Below are 19,588 nucleotides of genomic sequence, written 5' to 3' on the forward strand. Positions count from 1 at the left end.
ACAAATAACAAAATAACTTTCCTGACAGTGAAGAGGCAAAACTAGCGTGTTACATTAGAGAGAGTAAATGCAGCTGATAAAGTTGGACAGAATGTTCATATCGATCAGCTTGAACTGTAGACTTTTTACTCCTATTCTGGAAACGTTTTCTGAAAGCAGGAGTGTTCAAATATGAAACAAGTCGGCTGTTTTTCTTTTAAATGGACATTGTGAATGACGATATGCTGCATGACACTCAGTGACACGCAGTGGTCTCACATCCACGGACTGGTAAAATCCTGCACTTTGATTTTAATGCATTGCTGGATATCTGTGTGCCATTGAGATTTGCATTGCATTACTAGGTGCAGCCATCTTGGACATCACTGCACTTTGCATGCCACAGCAGGCTGTTAATCTCGATCTGTTGGTAGACTCACTCGCTGGCTATTATCTCTAAATGTATTCTTGGGCTTCTCCCAACATATCTACAGTATATGCCATTATGGCCTATGCACTCAGTATATCCCAAGAGTCAGAACTAAACTGTGTAAAAAGGTTTTTAAAATGTCCTGAAAGGAGACGCCAAAAGACTTGAAACTATCAGAACTTACAAGTTTGGGTAAATTCAAAACAATTCTTAAAAGACAGAGAGATGAGTTTTCCGGGCTCTTGTGACTGCACAGTTGTATCATTTTCTCCTGTACTGTTAGTGATTGACTGCATTGTTGCAACTATTTTTTTTAAATATTTACACATTAATACGATTTTTCATTCCCATTTAGTTTTTTTGTCTTGTTAAATAAGCCACATTGATTGACAATATGGAGACTTGAGGCCTAAAAGCAGCCTCAGCATGAACTTCATGACCTTCTTTCTTTATTATTCATATTTTTAAGGGGCAAAGCATTGTAAAGCACTAAAAAGTAATTAGCAGGACCTTGGTTTTCACAGGTGCCGTATAAAAATACTGTAAAACTGTAAAAAGCCAACTGATAAATTTGTTTAGTCTGGTGCACATTTTGTCCGTCATTTGACTGTCAGAACTTTCAAAGCCCTTCAATGTGCTCCTGGCCTGAAGAGACAAGCCCACTGTCAACCGGCTGGCCAAGAGAGGAGACACATTGGAACAGGCTGTTCTGTGAAGGTGCTGCCAAGCCCGCTCAATGGTTGAGTCAAGCAACATCTGCGCCAGCCCACTGGAAAGTTTGTACCGCATCTAAACCAATTCATTGGAAAGCATTTTTCCTCCAGATAGGTAACCATCTTAAACTTCCAGACGCCTCATCACCACATCAGTGCCTCTACAGTGTGATAGTTTACAACATTTTGTGTGCTGCCTTAGATAAGATAATGAGATCTACTTACTGCGCCTTGATACATCTCAATTTCTTTTTCCCCAAAGTACGGCATCTGCTTGAAGGGGTTGATCGAAATGAGCACAGGACCGATGTATGTCTGGTGAGGTTACGTGTTAAAGATCATACAGTGATGACAAATGAACAGAGACCAGTAGTACAATATTGTGATCGCCATCTCTTGAACGGATGTAATAAATCTGAATGAGTCCTTACGGTGAGGGAGTGTAACAGGACTGCAGTGATCAGGCCTAAATAAGTATGAAGAGCTTACAAATAACAGAGAAAAGGCCGACCATGTAACACTGTGAGGTTTTATGCCCCGAGGCCAAAGCGCTGCTCAAGGCAAATAAAGCTGCTATTGTGGGTGGCCCACAGTGACCCACACTTGGCAGTCAAACCTCACAGTTACAGCTATTTATTGACCCAAATCAAAGGGCTGACTCAGAGCTGTCGAAACTAGAACTCCCAGCCTTCACTAACCTCCATAATCTGGAGCAGCGCGAGATCATGGATCAGGTTTATGTAATGAGCCGTTTTGGAAACATTCAACATTGGGCCTCAAAGCAGCCATTCACTCATTCATTCATTCAGGTCATGAACAGCTTACGTATGCATGTTAGCCACAACTGCACTTTAAAAGTCGAAAAGTTGTGCAGTGGACTGTGCGAAAATGACAGCTTTCAGCATAAAGTCCCTCAAACCACAATCAGAACCGGCTGCTCAGAGGATAGCAGGAATGCTTCGATGGAAACAGACTCCACATTTCTCCATTATGCAATCTGCTGGTGCTCACACCTTTTCGTTCACATCACATCGCCATGAGGCCAAACTGGAGTCCGCCTGACTCCTGACGCGAGCGGTGGTGTGAGAGATGGGGTTCGGGTATGTACAAAGAGGCATTTTCCCCTCTGAACATGGCAGAGTCTCAAGGGTAATGTGTCACTTTCCAACACCGACTCGTTACTCACTGCTGATCCGTCATGGTGAATGACCATTCAGCCAATTCTGGGAATAGCAGGGATAAGACGGGCTCAGATATTTCTTACAGGGGTGTGAACTACAAATGCAAGCAAAGGATACAAAGATGTAGTCATCCATGTATCTCTTCTTGAGGTTGTCCACGATGGCGTCCTCGTTGATCTTGCTGAGCAGCACCATGTCATCCACCCCGCTGTGTTTGACATTGTGGCTCTGCCAGTGGTACCGGTAGTGACCCCGGCTCCCCTGCAACACAGCACACACAACGTACAGTGGTTATTTCACTCAGAAGGCCACAATGTGAAGACGTGAATGAATTCAAGAGTCTGACCTCGGGGTCGCACACATGTACATTTACAGTAAACTGCTCTTCAGCACATTCAGATGCTGAGATGGTTTTAACTCATTGCTGAGATAATCAGATAAAAAATGAAAACGCAGGGGAAAATGGTTGTTATAACTCCAACAGAAAAACTCCAAATGTGCACATTTTCTGGTCCCAGTAACATGTTTACTTTGCAGCAAAGCTAAGTTAAACTCCCAGAAGTGCTTTATGTTGTTTATTCAAGTCTTAAAGACGCTATGATTGTTTTTTCTCCACATGCTAACACTCTGGTTTCTCCCCGCGTCCTTGTTTTTCTTTTAGCTGGGTGAGTCTCTGGGGAGCTGAGGTCATTCATCATGTGCTATGAGTCAGTATTGTCTGGCTACTGTGGACGCAGGTCACAATGTGCTGCGAGGAGTGAGTCTCTTTCTCCTGGATGGAGAACCACTCAAAGCCACGGAGAGCATCCAGAACATTAGTCAACACATAAGTTAACTCTTGACTTCCTGCCTCTCCAGTCAGGAAGTGTGGAGCGAGCACAGCTGCAATCTAAACAATGCCAAAGGAAAAAAATTGCTCATTCATTAGAAAGAGATGGCATCGTTATTTGCAGAAAAAGTGCATCGTCTTTCTTTTTTCTTTTACTTTATTTTTTTAATGTGCAGGTAAATTAAGTTTTATTTCATTTACAACCATTAATAATACAACCGTTAATAAGCTCCTACATTGAAGAGAAGCTTTAAAAATGAAAATGCTGGGAAAAAAAACCATGATAAAATTAAAGCTTCCAGCTATTTTATTAACTGGAGCAATAACATCGTCAGTGAAGGCCACACCTGAAGTCTTCACTATCACACTACCTTCATAACCAAACATTTACCCAGACCAACAAATAGGGCAAAATTCCTAAAATACAGTTGATCCAACTGTAAAGGAAACAAACATAGAAAAAGACAACAAGGTAAACACAGTAAAACAAACAGAAAACACAGTGGAAAATGATTGCGTGTTCAGTAATTAACTCTAAATTACTATGAAAGAAGGAGGGCCAGAGGCTTTTAATATCCTCCAGAGTGGCTTTATTTTACTTTATTAGACTTTATTATTTACAGCAAAAATAAAACTCCTTTACAGACTAAGTCATCGCATGGGAGATGGTGAGGAATGTTAACAGCACTTTGCTCTATTTGCCCCTCAGGAGGGAAGCAGCAAATTATTTCTGGATTATTTCTCCAGATCACACAGATTAACGTGTGTTCCAGACTTTGTCAGCTGCCTTTCTTATCGACAATACCAGGGTGATGTCACTGCTGACAATGAATGAAAGGAAAGGGAAAGATCCAAACATCAGTCTCAGGCAACAAAGCCATGTTATGGAAAAGATCAGCCCAAGGAAAAACCAAGCAGAAAACAAACATTATTGAACACTTGATGCATCTTTAGTAGTTTTGAGACTGACGTTAATATTGCGAATGCATAAAACAACACACTGCATAACATTGGTTTTGTTTTTATGAGCAAACTAATTTCTGAAGGATTTACAGTCTGAAAAATGTGAAATTTACAGGAGAAAACCCCTAAAAAGAAGGAAGCAAGTGATTTGTCACGGTGTTCTTCATGTCAGAAATAGTCAAACTGCAGGATGGTGAGCGCTACTCTTCTTTTTCACATAAGATATTATTGTTTGGGATGCCTAGGCAATATACTTCTCACGCAGAGAATTTGCTGACTGGGCTCACTTTTTCGGGCACTTTCATAAAAAAGACATACAGCTCAGGATACACAGTGGAGTTACAGCCAAAACAGTGTCGGTGATCCTGCAAAAGAAACTTGTGTTGATCACCAACTTTTCTTCATTATTCTTTTCACCAATAAAGATAAATGTGCTTATTATACTGAGAATTTGTAGAATTTTGCAATCAATTATAGCATCAGCTTGACAGAGCAAAATCTTATTCTTTAACAGGGAACTGGATGTTATGAGAGAGGCCAACCACGAAGTGAAAATAATTGAACATGCTATATTTAACCTCTCACTGCTATGTCTGGAATGAAAGCGCAGTGATTTGGGGAGTTAGAGGTAATAAGGTGGAGACGTAGGAGGGAAATGTCAAATATTCTGATGACTGTTTCATCTGTTTTGACTTAGACTTTGTTTAATGAGGCAAGCGGACTAAGAAAATATTTTTGCTAACTTACTGCAGTGGACTGAGGGAAGAGCTGCAGAGGATAGTGAGGCTGCACACACACACACACACACACACACACACACTCACACTGAGTGGGCTTGCCAATTATGCGTATTTATTAAATTTCCATTGAGGAAAATGTTACTCACCAACTTTTGTTTGTTTTAATTGGCCGGTCTTACAAATCAAAGTTTCCATCACTCACAAAGTTTTTTATATTTTCTTGATGTAAATGCAACAATAAGTTCACGCCATCACTTTGGCAGCAAAGTGAAAGGTAAAGCACTGGTTTATGCATGCAGGCAACATTGAGTATTAGTTCACAAAAACAAATATTTGAGAGACAGAGGGAGAAATGAAAGATCGTATGAAGTCATCCCACCTCACAGGTATGAGTTTTTCAACTGCACAGCCTTCATTTTGAATTAAATCCATTGTGTGTTTTATGTACACACCAATCATTTGGCAAAAGTGTATGTGAATGTTTTATGTGCATAAAGTTGTGGAAATATTTAAGAGAGGTTGAACAGACTGATTTGGCAGCAACATGTAAAAATATACATTAGCCCCCAACAAACTATGCTTAAAAAGGTCTCAGAGCTCAGGTGAACACATAAAATACTTTAACAGATGTTTCACCGGTTATGTAACAAACCATTCAAACCCTTTCAGACTGGTAATTTAGTTTTATGTGCAACTATACAAAACATAACACCTCACCCCTTTTACGTCAAATATCATGGGGCACAAGTTCTCACAATAGTCTGCCTTTCATAGATTTTTAGAGCAACAAATCCTTTTAAGGATTAAGCAGAGATGAAGGAAATGTGAGTCACTGCTGGCCTGTGGTGCAGAGGTGTGCACACGAGCACTCATGAGCACACACAAGGGACATCTGGTACAATGTGGAGTAATAGTAGCCATAACAACAGCAATGCCATTGAACCGCAGCCTTCCCTCAGAGCACAGCAACACACAGACGGGCACAGTGAAGAAATTATGTCTGACGTCACGGACGCGTTGATGGTAAACTCGGCATATGCTCACATATAAAAAAAGAAAAATGAACGTAAGCAGAAAGAAAATCTGAGAAGACAGCTGATTAGTTTTCATTTAAGCCGTACAATCTGATCGTTCACGTTCAAAACAGAAGCAGACTTTTTTCCCCAGTACTTGAGGAATTCCAGCACGAGTCCTGATCCATAAGGCCAGGCTTTCCCTTCATGCAAATACCATTACCATATATGGAGAGCGCTGAGCCACTCTGGCTCGGGGTACAGGAAATGGATGGGTTTGATACAGTATCATAAGCGGCACTTTTCCCCTCATTTCTCCCTCCTGTACCATTTTCCTTCTCCACACCAGGGTTTGACACACACAGCCTTCCATGTGGAAGGAGGACGAAGATTTCGGCTCTGCCCTCTGACAAAATCTGGATAAAAGCCATGAGAACAAAATCCCGGTTCCCAAAATAAGCCGAAGCCGTTTATCACTCTCAAGTCTGGAAAAAGTTTAACACAAGCAAATGACTGCAGAATAACATATAAAGAGAATGAATGAAACACTTCAGCACAGACAGGTTTAGTTCCTCTAAAGCAGCACATCTGCCACTTGACATCATGCGATTAAAAAAAGGCATTTTTAAGGAAGGAAACTAAGAAACTGTGGGATGTGCTCATTAAAGCTTCGGATGCTAAATCTAGCTTAGGAACACTTAGTTCTACAAGGAGGTCTAATTCAGTAGGTCATGGACTGCATGTGCCAAGCACTTCAGTGAAGAGGACCGAGGCTTTAGACTGGAGAAAACCAAAGAAAAACCCCACTTCTGATAAGCCCCCAGATTTTAGATTAGACGTGCTACCATGTGCCAGTGTACTTAACCTGCTTTCGAGATCAAATGCTGCCCTAAAATGAAAAGATTCATGATCAATCCTATCCTAATTTCAAAATCTACACCATCAACAAACAAATAAATACAAATGTTCTATTGTCTGCTTTATATGAGAGACCATCAGTACTTATCACAGACTGTGTAGGGAGATAATCAATAATAATCTCATTGAAAATGTATCACAAATTAAAGATCACAGTTGGACCATTTGGGTCATGCCAGACAAACCTGAAACCCCTAAAACTCATCTATAGGGTTTTACAATGAACCGATTGAGAATAAACTTCTGTATTGCTTGTAATGAGCCATACAAGCAATTAATGACCTAATCAGTGGCCCAATTGTTAATTATAACAATGAAAAACAACAGGAGAGCAGCCCTCATTGCCTGTTACTTTAAGTTGTAATCTGAGAATATTTAGCTCAGCTAAATTTGTTGCTGAAAAATACAGTATAGAGTATACAGTCTCTGACTGTCAATACATCTAGACACAAAACCCTGACATGAAGATGTGTCACATATAAAGTTAATGTTGCACGCAGGCGAAACACACACTCTTATGCACCATGCCATAGTTTTCCAAGCGCTTCAGCCCATAATCTGGAAATGATATATTACATGCTCCAAGTATACATAAAGATTCTTAGTCTTTGTGAAGTAAAATTCAGTAAGTGCGAACACTGATTTCAGTGTAATCTATAAAACCTCAGCAGAAAACGACCTTAAATCAACATAGGTGATCCATGACAACCAAGTCGGTTTTATATTGCCTAACAAATTGACATAGTCGTCACACTGTAATGAACTGGAGCTGTAAACAGCAGCTGTTTGGCAAAACTGCCCCACACAGATGTGTTCAGTCACTTGGAGGGAAACTCTGTCTTCCAACCCAGCAATAGACTTTTAACAGTCAAGCCATCACAACCGTTTAACTCGTTGCAAAGCGAAACACAAAAGCCCCCATGTATTTCTTCTACGTTCACTCTCACTGTAGTATTTGTGAGTCTCCTGAATTTACTGACAAGTAAAAGGAAGTTCCTGCTCATAGCCCCACGTACACTTTTTGAGACCAAGCGACATGCAAATCTCTACTTTAATAGATTAAGCTCACAGAAAGCTGAGAGACATGTAAGCTCACTGATGAAACAAGAGCCAAAACATAGAATATGCTTCCATAAATCTTATCCTTTAAACAAGAGATTTCAGATACACAGTAAACGGTCTGCAGGTTAAAACCGGGCAGCAGCAGGGTGCAATTCAGTCCACAGGATGACCTTGCAAGGCATAAAAAGGACAAAGACAACACGGTAATGGCATATCGGCATATCTACATCGTAAAAGACCAACTGAACTGCAATACATTATACTTCCATGAAATGTGAATTGATACTACATTTGTGAACATATTTGGCCACTCAGATAGAGCAAAGCTACATTAGAGGCCTGCTCACTAGATAAATCTGAGCGTGTGAGGTCATAAAACAAACAAACAAGCAAAATAAAAACAATTACAGCTTGCATGAGATCCTGGTGAACGAAAGAACATGATGATTTTGAAGAACAAATCTCCTAGCATAAAGACATTATCATTATTTACTTCAGAGTTTGTATTTATTGTAAATCATGTATCAGATTAATTGTATCATATTTTTTATCTGGTATCACACACATCTAAGCAGCAGTCCTAAATAAGTCTCTTATAAGTCTCTTGTATTACTAGGAAAGTAGCATTACCACACTGTGACGATGATGAATGAACCAATCATGTGTATTAAGAAGCTTTTACCAACATCAGTCTGAAGAGAAATACAAATGCAGAGAGGATTTGAGATCTTCCAGAAAGAATTGTGCAATGGAAAAAATAATGTGTAAGTTTTGGAGTTCTGGTTCTTTTTACACTATCATGCAGTCATTTTACTCGTCCACCCAACTCGGGATGAAATTAGAGTGTATGTGGCCCCTAAACTAAAATAAGTTTGACTCCCTTGCTATAAACTATAAATATACACACTTGAAACAGACAGGAACAAGGAACAGAACATAAATATGGAATATTTGTATTAGGAGTCATTCTTTTGGGGGACACTATTTATGACTAAAATTGTTGACAGGACTGGCCATTCAAGAAGAAGCAGTCAATGAATAGCTGCAAATAGCTGCAAAGTACAACATGGCATGATATTAACCATGTTTTGCTCTTCCATTGTCTTATCAGGTTTGAAAGATAGATCAGCTGAAAACGCAAACAGCTCAAGAGGGTGTTTTCTCCAAAAAAGCTTTTCCTCTTGGCCCCCGTTGCTAACGTTATACTTTTTGTGTACGATTATTCACCGTGCGCAATCGAACCAGATGCATAATGACTACTGACCGTGATACTTAGCCTTTGAAACAGTAGTGGGAGAATCTAAACAGAGGAGAAAGTGCCGTGCCGCAGAGAGACTCTCCTCCAAGGTAAACTTCGGAGGGATGGGATGCTCATTAAGGTCACACTGAGCAACGAGCAGAAAAAAATAAAAAACACACCATAAAAGTGATGCTGAAAACTACAGATGATGCTAATATCTGAATAAAAAGTAAATCCACTACTGTTGCCGCGTTAATTCTTTTAAGCTACAACTGTGAAGAACATAGTAACTCTGGTTCCAGGAAAGATACTGTAATCCTGGAACACAAGGGGGATTCATTTAGAATTTGGCTGAACAGCTGTCAAAGTTCAACTCATGCTCTGATACTGCATGACAGTCAGTCGAGTTAAAGATTAACAAAGGTTCGTTAGAAAAGTAAATCCACATTTTGTAGCAGTGCAGCCAACATGCAATCACATTTGGCTTGAAGACAGAGGACAGAGAAAAGAGGCCACCTGTCGCTTCACATCCAACAGATTGAAAAGAAATGTCTGTTTAGTCTGCTCTGATTCTCGAAAGAAAGATCAAGTCTCCATGCTGACATGTTCTGCTCGCGATGGTAATATTTGTTTAAATCCTTTGTGTAACAGTAAAAGTTGATGTAACCAGAAATTTATTCACAATGTTTTGGGCCTTTCAAGGACCATCTATTTCTATTTTCTACAATTTACCAACAGACTGAGAGAACACCCTGCTCACCTTGAACTCAAGACACACTAGTTATAATGTTTGTGACTGTAGATGCTTTTTGAATCATTATTGTTTGATCCGTCCATACTTTTTTTACCCCCAGTTTAATCCAAGATATTATCCAGCTGACATTTGGGCAAAAGACAAGGTACATCCTGGTCAGTTCATCACAGGGCAAGCACAGGTAAACATTCATAAACCCACATTGACACCAACAATTTGGGATCACCAATTGATCATACCCATGCTGTGCCTTTTCAGCCATAAATCATATCCTCAAATGCTGCTGGTCATCAGCACAGCCGCTACAAAGTCCATTGGGGAACGAGGAAGCAGCCACTCGAGTCCTGCAAGTCTACGCTCAATAGATCTTGATACATTTTTATCCTGCTTATTAACACTTCTTCGACCAGGAAGTTGTTGCCATATAATGTCCATTATAGCCCAGTTGAACGGTTCGTCTTGAAGCCAAAGACAAAGTCAATGACGCACTTGAATTGTCAAATGTATATAGCTATAATTATTTTTCTTCCTGTAAATGCTCAAGAAATGCACATGCTTCAGAAATAAGTGTTAAACCCAACCCAGGTATCCCTCGTCAAGTTTGCAATGTGATTTATGCCCGTGGTTACCTGGAATATAAATGACACCACTATGATTAATGTAACCAGCGGGCCTGCCATGGCTTTCCTTGTTTATTCCCTTCAATGCTTGAGGTCACATTCAAGGGAACAATAAATGAATAGATATTATTCTGCATCATTGGGAAACATGAGCAGTGACTGGCCGGGGTGATGTTATACTGCTGAGCCTGCAGGGCAGGGCCGAACACCACCCCTCCCAGAAAAAAAAAGAGGACACAATGATCATTTGTAAACAGATACTGTATGGCTTTTCACCACATCTCAAACCGAACCAACACAAAGTCTCATCTCTTCAGCAGCCTTATCTCACCATCGTAGGAAAGTAAGGAAACTAGAGAGCTGCTGATTCCCAACGTTTCAAAGTAAATTATTCTTTTATATGGATTACAACAGTAAGAGTGCCAATAAAATAGAATATCAAAGAGAATGTGGCTTCGGGGTGGAACCCGGCTGAAATCCTACACAAGACACATGCTACAGAGCACAGCATTTTCCTTTTGAAGCAACTTCAGTAGTGGTTGAATGTAAATAAACTATGCGCAGTGGAAAATAATTCACAAGCTAAGGCAATGTGCCACAACAGGGCCTCAAGCTTTAATCAGTGGAGGGATAAAAAGCTGTATTGACATTAGCAACCTGGACACAAGATACACAAGTATAGTTTCACTTTCTACTGTTATCAAAGAAAGAAGAGAACAGTTATTATGTGTTAAATCAAAGCACATGAAAAAAAAAAACTCTGAATATTTATTTTTCCTGCTGTAAATGGCTTTAAGTACATCTACGAACAATTTCAAAAATCCCATCATTAACACAACTAAAGTGGACAAACAAACTCAGCTGAAAATTATAGGTTTGGCTTTAGAGCAGAGATTTGCTTTTTGCACCGACTCATAAAACTTGTTTTTGCCCCTCCCCGTCCACAGAAAGATCATTGGTTGGCAGGGTGGAGGAGCTCCAGTTCCATACATCAAGGTCAGAAGAAGAATGACATTTTTCAACACTTCAAAATCTAAGCGAGGTTCTCAAAGCATCAGACACATCATCCAACAGGATCAACAGGATCGTGTGTCCGAACAGACCCACACCAAAGCTGTTCATCTTACTGTACCCAAAACAAAACAAAAACAAAAAAGCTGTGGACTCCATATTTAGGACAATGACAAACCCACCCATGTGTTCTCTTACAGGACACCTGGGTGTGGTGCATGCTTGTGATGAATGGGAAAGTTTGATGATGCTGACTTTCAACTATGGTGTAATCACAGCTAAAATTGAGCTTAATGAATGACTCAGCCATCGAATTCATGCACTTGTCAAACAGCTCCGAAAGCCACTGAGCTGCTTCCGATCATATCACCAGTCTGAACTAAATGAATAAATATGATTATTCCCAAATGAGGGAATAATGTGAAGTTGATAGACGTAGATGTATCATTTATGTCAGGTGGTGTTAGCGCTGAGTTGAGCGCACATAAATACAGTGAAGTGGCTCAATGTGCCATTTCTGATCACATCCTATGTCCGACCCTGTGAAAACTAAACTAGTTGGTGTGTAGATAGATAGATAGATAGATAGATAGATAGATAGATAGATAGATAGATAGATAGATAGATAGATAGATAGATAGATAGATAGATAGATAGATAGATAGATAGATAGATAGATAGATAGATAGATAGATAGATAGATAGATAGATAGATAGATAGATAGATAGATAGATAGATAGATAGATAGATAGATAGATAGATAGGTAACAATAATATCACTTCTTGACTGAGTAAAATCCACAAGAGACACAAAGTTCTTGAGTCAATTTATTTCGGCAATTGTTAGGAAAAGTATCACAGTATACACACAGCATACGCAATAATTTTGCCAATTACTGCAGAGGAGCGCAGTGACAATGTAGCAAATGGACATCTATACTCCCAGCCCCAGAAATCAAGATCAGCTGGATTGACTGGATTTACCTTGCCTATTCATTCACTGTGGAAGGTTCAGCTCAAGCATGCACAACACTGATTTCAACCGTGTATGGTCCGAAAAGTTGCACAATCAGTAACTAGCTTATCCATAATGCAATATCAACATGCACCATAGACATATGGAAAAAAAAACCTGACAGCACAGCTAGAAATTGTGTTTAAAATCACTGTGCATTCATGTTCTAGTCTGCATGTCAAAATATTTAATCAATCACAAGGAATCATAATGATATTGAAATACTCATTCAAAATCATAGCGTATCCAATGATCACCTGATATCGTACAGTCAGAGTGGTCACAATTTTGACCGTGGACAAGTAAATTAGTGTGAGCAATGTCACAGTGGATCATGTCAGAGTATTTTTTTTGTCCTTTATGTGACATTGCTTTTGTAAAAAGCCAAAAGTTATCAGAAGGATAAGAGTATTTACCTGACAACAATACATCTCTGTCACAGCATAAGTCAGGCACACAGTTTATCGAGTAGATTGTGACCTTCATCTAGTACAAATGTAAACAAATGAGGATCACAATAGTTGATCAGTTTCTAAAACCTCAGGCCCACATTTTTAAATTATACACTACAATATATACAGTAGTAACATATACAGTAGTAAGCACAACGACACAAAGGACACACAACTGTGGCTATGGATGATCATCAGGGTCAGGAGGAAACTATTCTGACACTCCAGAAACTGTGTGATTCCTCAGACAGAAATGTGATGACTCAGCCCTGCCATGAGATATGAGCCAAAAAAAGACAAGTAATTCAAAGCAGCTAATTTTGACTTTGTTTTCCAGGCACTTCGCTTATGTTTTTCAACAGCTGACAGACCTTTAAAAAGGTTTGACTCACTCCTTGGTTCCTTCTTAACCATCGTCTCATTTTCCCCCCATATACTCAGTACTGAAAATACACAACTTGAGATCATGTCGAAAATTTTAATTTTTGTCCTGTTTTTGCCCAAATCCCCTAATTTTTACTTTCACAGAGCGAATGGCAACAAAACAGAAATCACCTCGAGGACAACTGAAGAATCAGCATGAGAGCCGAGCTCCTTGTAAAACACTTAATCACACACACCATTTTATTTTCACATGAGAGCACTACTGCTCACACTACCAGAGCCAGAACCTCAGCAAAAGAGACACATTTATCCACCTGTGACAAAACAACTTCTCAAATGGGAAGTAGAGCAAAAACATAAGCAATCAAAATGTCAAATCAACTGCAGCATAAAGACAAATGAGGCTATCAGTGGCCAGAGCTGCAGCCCCGTCACTGACACGGAGTTTAAAACACTGGCTGGCGGGGGACAGTGGGAGGCTCTCGGAGATAACAGGAGCACGTTATGCATGAGTTTGACCTTGTTTCGTGTCCATGATGAAAGAAGCCGTATTTTCCAAATAGAAAGTCATGTTATTGAACAACTTGGTTCATGGTCCAAGAAAAAAGAAACTAAACTTCCTGGTGTATCTTATCACAGATAACAGCGTCAAAACCACAGCTGTAAACCTTTAGTTTATTAATCATCTACATTGGAAGCAGTTTAAGCGGCTCACGATTCGCAGCAGACATAAACTTGAAGTAATATTTACCACCGCCGATTATCCTACAGCGACAGATGCCACTGGCATGGGTAAACATGTGCTCACCATCAGATCACTTGCCAATAAACTATTACTGGTTAGTACGCGCCACTGAAACGTGTGTAGTAAAATCATCACTCAACACTGTCCAGTTGCTTTGCGATGGCTTTTGTTGATCAGCTGAAGTAGCAACATCCTTTTGTCAACAGCCATTGTGAATAATCTATGGCTGGGACAAGACACCAAGCCCCAGGACATAAAGCACCCTCCATGTGGATTGAAGGCTTTTCTGATTGGACTTTGCATGTTCTCATATGTATTTTATCTGACTGCTCATTGGTAACGTTAAATTTTCTGTTCGTGTGACTGTTTGTGACTGCTGATGTGTCGGACCATACAAATGCTTTGACCAACAGTCGGCTGAGACCGGCTCCAGGATGCTGTGACACTAAATAGGATCAAACGGTTTAAGATCGATGAATAGAAGAGGGAACTATGCTATAGGTCCAGTGATCTTTTGGAAAATACCTTATTCAACATGGCCTTAACTCTGTACGGTGGCAACTTCATTTGCTCAATTAAGAAGTGAAAAAGAGTTGACAGTAATGTCCTCCTCATGTTCTGTCAACATCATATCACCTGTCAAATTTTGTGAGATGATCAGTTGAGTGACAAAGTAAACGACTGAATGTGTTGTGTTGATCTCTGCAGTTAAAAACCATCATTTGTTTTTGTTGCTGCAGTATCGCTGTGTGGTTGTGTGCCAACAAATCCACAACAGGAACAAAATACTACCACATATGCTTTCAATAAATTTCTGATTAAATAATAAAAGTAGCAGTAATATAATATTTTTACTGGGAATAAAAAAAAAACAACTGGTACAAAAAGTAGTCAAAACAGATTTCACATAAATATATTGATAGGAAGAAAAACGTTCAAATACACTTTACAAAAGTGTAGCTAGATTTACAGCATGTTTACATTTTTATGACATTTATACGTTTTCACAAGAACAATTTACAACAAGGACGGTGGAGCCGTCATCATCGTAAACAGTCCAACAGTGAAAACATTGCTCCAGCTTGGTAACAAAGACGTATGGAATTTATCAGGAGGAGTGTGCGAGCGCCCTGAACTCCAGCAACAAGCCTAACGAGTTCCCCAGGTTCACAGGATGGGTGTTTGCCCTGTTTTCAGACACGGGGCTTGAATTCCAGAGCAAATCTCTGCACCAGTGATGGGTTTGAAAATGGAGCAGGAGCTCTGAGATGAAGGGAGAGGGGGGTTACTCAGTACGCACCTCCCTGTTGCAGAAACTAATGTGAACCATCTGCTGTCATACCGACTCGCTATTCGGCATCTGGCCGAGAGGGAACCAGCGAGCGATGCTGGGGTCTGCTGTTCCAGACAGTGAGGGTGACAATCAGATATTTTCTACTCTCATCTACCATGTACAGGAACTAGGACACTTTCTTCAAAGTGTTAGTGAAAAAGCGTAAGGACAAAGTGTCAGTTTCTTTAAACTTGTACACAAAGTGATGTCCCTCAGCACCTTCAATTTAAATCACTCACTGTTAAACAAAGCAAAACTATATCACTCAAACTTTGTGAGAACTCCTCACATTCTAGTCCCGGGGCAAAGATTTGCAGTAATTCATTATCGCTATTTTGCTTTCATGTTTTATTTGCAGCTCAAGAGAACAACTGTGCTGCAATGGATAAATGTTATGAAAGCTTTTTTCACTTTGGTTTCTCTGGAAAACCTCGCCTGCAGGTTCAACACAATGGAGGTACCATCCATAACTTTTTTTTTAATAAATAGCTATATTAAAAATTTGCCTGCATGTGAGAAAACCAAGAGGTGAGACGATACCATAACATGATGTGTGCACACTTGTATTTTCGGTTCTTGAGGAATATTACGACAGCTTTGTTTCAATGGAAGGTTTCCAACCCACCGTGAAGCAGCCATTATGTCAGAGAGCTTAATCCATCTATTGTTACGTTCAGCATCCAAAGTGGGAGTTTGGTTTTCTTTTGTTTGGTTTTTTTTTATGGAGGACAGAGACTTGACAAGATTGTTGCCAAAACACAGTGACGAAGCCACACAACACACTCCATAACTTAGGCTGAGGCCTGTCTAGTGGAGGGATGGCATTCTGCAACCAGGAAAAACCTGTCCCTGGTAAAAATAAAAAAAATAAAAAAATGCATAAACACCCAACAAGCTGCACAGGTACAGCACACACACACACACACACACACACACACACACACACACACACACACACACACACACACACACACACACACACACACACACACACACACACACACACACACACACACACACACACACACACACACACACACACACACACACAGCTGCTGGCTGTCTTCTCCAGGACTAACCGGTTCTTCAGAAAAGACTGCACCTGATGCGTCTCAGTGACATAACATCTCTCTGAATGTCTCCCTGACAAGTCAAATTGAGCAGCTCGGGGCCAGGGCTTTCTAATCATCTTCACTGCAGTTCATAGCAAGCAGACATGGCTGTCAGTAAAGCTGTCAGGATGGAAGACAGCATACACAAGGAGTTACTTTATCATCCATCTTCTATATCGCTTATCCTGTTCAGCAGAATAATCAAAAAGGTCAAAACAGCACCAAGAAGTTGAGATGTTATGCTCTATATTTCATCAGTCGTTGTCCCTTGTAATAATGCTACTTTTCTTTCATTATGTCAATAAGAAGAACTTTGTGTTAAAGGTTTTTTGTTTTTTAAGTTATTTTAAGTAAAGGTTATTATTTATTTAGAAAATAAATATTTGGTGTTTTCATACCCATACTCAGTTAACAGGGGCCCTGTGGTAAATATTCAATTTATAAGGAGTAGTCCAAACAGTGTTCCTCAGGTAGTGTAAACATCACTCACCATCCTGTCCTCGTTTTGCCCTGTTCCCCGAGATCCAGTATCTGCGAGGGACTCAGTGGAGTTCACGCCGCTTCAGAAGAAACAAACAAAAGTCTTGCTTGTATCACCTAAAAGTCAGAGGACAAACTCCCAAAGTTCAGAGATGATATTCCCGATAAGGTCCAGACAGCGTGGACGCGTTTCCTCAGCGGTGTGCTCCGTCCATTGTGCAGTCAGATCCCAGTCCTACACTGACAGCGGAGCTGCGCTCAGACTGCGAGCTGGAGGCTGATTTACAGAAGGAGCAGCAGTGCCCTCGCAAACATTACACAGGAAACGGAGCCAGACTCTCCAATCAAAGGACTCTGAGCCTCCAATATACTTAAATATTCATTAGTTACAGGGAGGGAGACCACTGCGCGTGCGCAAGAGAAGCGCTCCCCCAACAACGGGGACAAACACAAAGTGGACAAAAACATTTCAGCGTCAGTGCGCTTTTTTTTTCTTTCTTTTTTTCATGAAAGTCTCTTTAGAGAAAGCTGACAGTGCAGTCAGTCAAGTCAATGGATAAATAAGGGAACGTTATATATCTAAAGCATGTTTAAGCCACAACGCAATCGACAAAATATACAGCAATAAAACAAGAAATATAACACAACTGTGAAGAATATACAGAGAGTGGAATATTTTCACAAAGTTATTTCTACACTCAAAATACACCAAATAGAGACATTTTGAACGTTTACTTTTTTTTTTCAATTGTGACATTGAACCTGTATAGTTTTTTGTTTTGTCTGTTAAAATAGAAAAATATCAAATCTCATTAAATGTCAAAGTGAACTTTTTTGTTTATTCTGCTGTACCTTTAAGACATGGTGGAATCAAAATTAAATATTGCTTCCCCTCCTATAGTGTAGACATCTATCACCCACAATTTTTCAAAATAAAAATATAGAATATAGAACAAGGAAAAGAACTGACATTGGGCAAAGGTAGGGCACTCAATGGACTGGTTGCCAGTCCCTCAAGGGGAAACTCACACATAGGGAGAATATATAAACTCCACTAAAACTTGTACCCACAACCTTCCCAGACTTGAATCGGTGCTCTTCTGGATCTTCTAACTACAAGGCAAGAGTGCTACTTTACCAAATAAATGCACCCAGAATAAATTATGCCGAACATTATCTTTTCCACAGTGTTTGCCCTTTGTTGAGCCTCATGAATGTATATATGTATTTACATGAAATGCTGCTACACAACTTGTACACCTTAACTTCTGGAAAGTTTGTAAACTATTATGAATAATGTAAATGGGTTTGTTGATTGAATTGTATCACTAATTTAAAAAAGCTGTCGCTTTAGTTATAAAAGTAGTGATGATCAGTTAAATTTAGTAGAGTACAATTGTAAATTCGCAAACAAATGTAATAGTCCTTAAATTGTGCACCTCTCAAAAAAAAAATTTCAGGTAATCTTGGTCACAACTTATTATACCAAACTCAATATGTATATCATATTCATTTACTCTTTTCCTCTTTCTCTTCTTGTAGCTATCTGCGTGAAACTGTTGCCAACAAATATCTAGCAAATTATGGCTTGCTATAACTCATTTGAATTTATGACACTTCAATTTAACTAATTGAAAAATATTTTTCTATGTTTTAGGTAAAATTACATTCAAGAACAATTGATACTTTGCAAAATAAACCATTAACATAGTTTGTGAAAAGCAAGTGTTGTGAAATCATCGTCTCACTTTTGTGTATAAATGATACCCGTCACATGGCATGTCCTTATGGTGTTGATCCTTGATAATCTATTAAGCAACATTTTTGATTGCACAGTTTGGGGAAGGAGTCAGCTTCATTACATGAGACACATAAAAATGCATTATTGAGGCCCTTGGGGAAACCCATTTGGAAGTGTTTGGGTGGCACCGGTATCCACCTCTCACAGCCAGTCTCTGCCAGACTGAGGCCGGCACTTAAATGATGAGTGGTAGTGAGGCAGTCTGCTCTCTGGGTGTAACCCGTCTAATGGTGTCCCTCTCTCTCTCTCTCTCTCTCTCTCTCTCTCTCTCTCTCTCTCTCTCTCTCTCTCTCTCTCTCTCTCTCTCTCTCTCTCTCTCTATTCAGTTGAATTACTTTCTTGGTGCCTTTTGGAGGATCATTCATTATTCCTCTGTATTTGACCAATCTAAAATTCTCCAAGACAGCTCAGGCTTAGGGGGCTACCACTGTGCAGCACCTGGGGACAAGTGGGTAGTTTTAGGATCTTGCTTCTAGAGGCCCAGAATGTTATGTTTTTCGAAGAAATGATGAGCAGAAGTCTAAGGTGCTCATGAGGACCCAAACACAGTCCAGTAGGCAAAATATAACACTAAACAGAACCAAACACTAAACACAAAACAGAGCCACGAAAACGTTGGCGTTTCCTTGGATGCAGTGTTTTTTCGCCATCTTGTGGGGAATAAATAAATCGCAGCCAACGTGAACAGCCTAAAATACTGGTTTTCAATCATCTCTTAAATCAAATATATGCTATTAGAAAAAGTTTAATATTTACCAAACATTAAATACAAGATGTGACAAGATGAGTGGCAATAAGATCCATCTTCTTTA

At 39.7% G+C, this 19,588-nt stretch overlaps 1 protein-coding gene across 2 annotated transcripts in view; it reads right to left on the minus strand.

Moving 5' to 3' along the window:
* Positions 1–17,228, minus strand: part of myo1ea (myosin IEa) — a 50,328-nt gene extending 33,100 nt beyond the window's left edge. For both annotated transcript variants that reach the window (XM_080495865.1, XM_080495864.1), the window contains exons 1-3: positions 16,986–17,228; positions 2,421–2,564; positions 1,348–1,437 (exon numbers count right to left, since the gene is read on the minus strand). In XM_080495865.1, coding sequence (XP_080351991.1) covers positions 1,348–1,437; positions 2,421–2,564; positions 16,986–16,988 — 237 coding nt within the window. In that variant the 5' untranslated portion in view covers positions 16,989–17,228. The remainder of the gene's footprint in view (positions 1–1,347; positions 1,438–2,420; positions 2,565–16,985) is intronic.
* Positions 17,229–19,588: the final 2,360 nt, after the last annotated feature.

Source organism: Blennius ocellaris (genome assembly GCF_963422515.1).
Source record: "Blennius ocellaris genome assembly, chromosome: 1".
NCBI classification, from domain to species: domain Eukaryota; kingdom Metazoa; phylum Chordata; class Actinopteri; order Blenniiformes; family Blenniidae; genus Blennius; species Blennius ocellaris.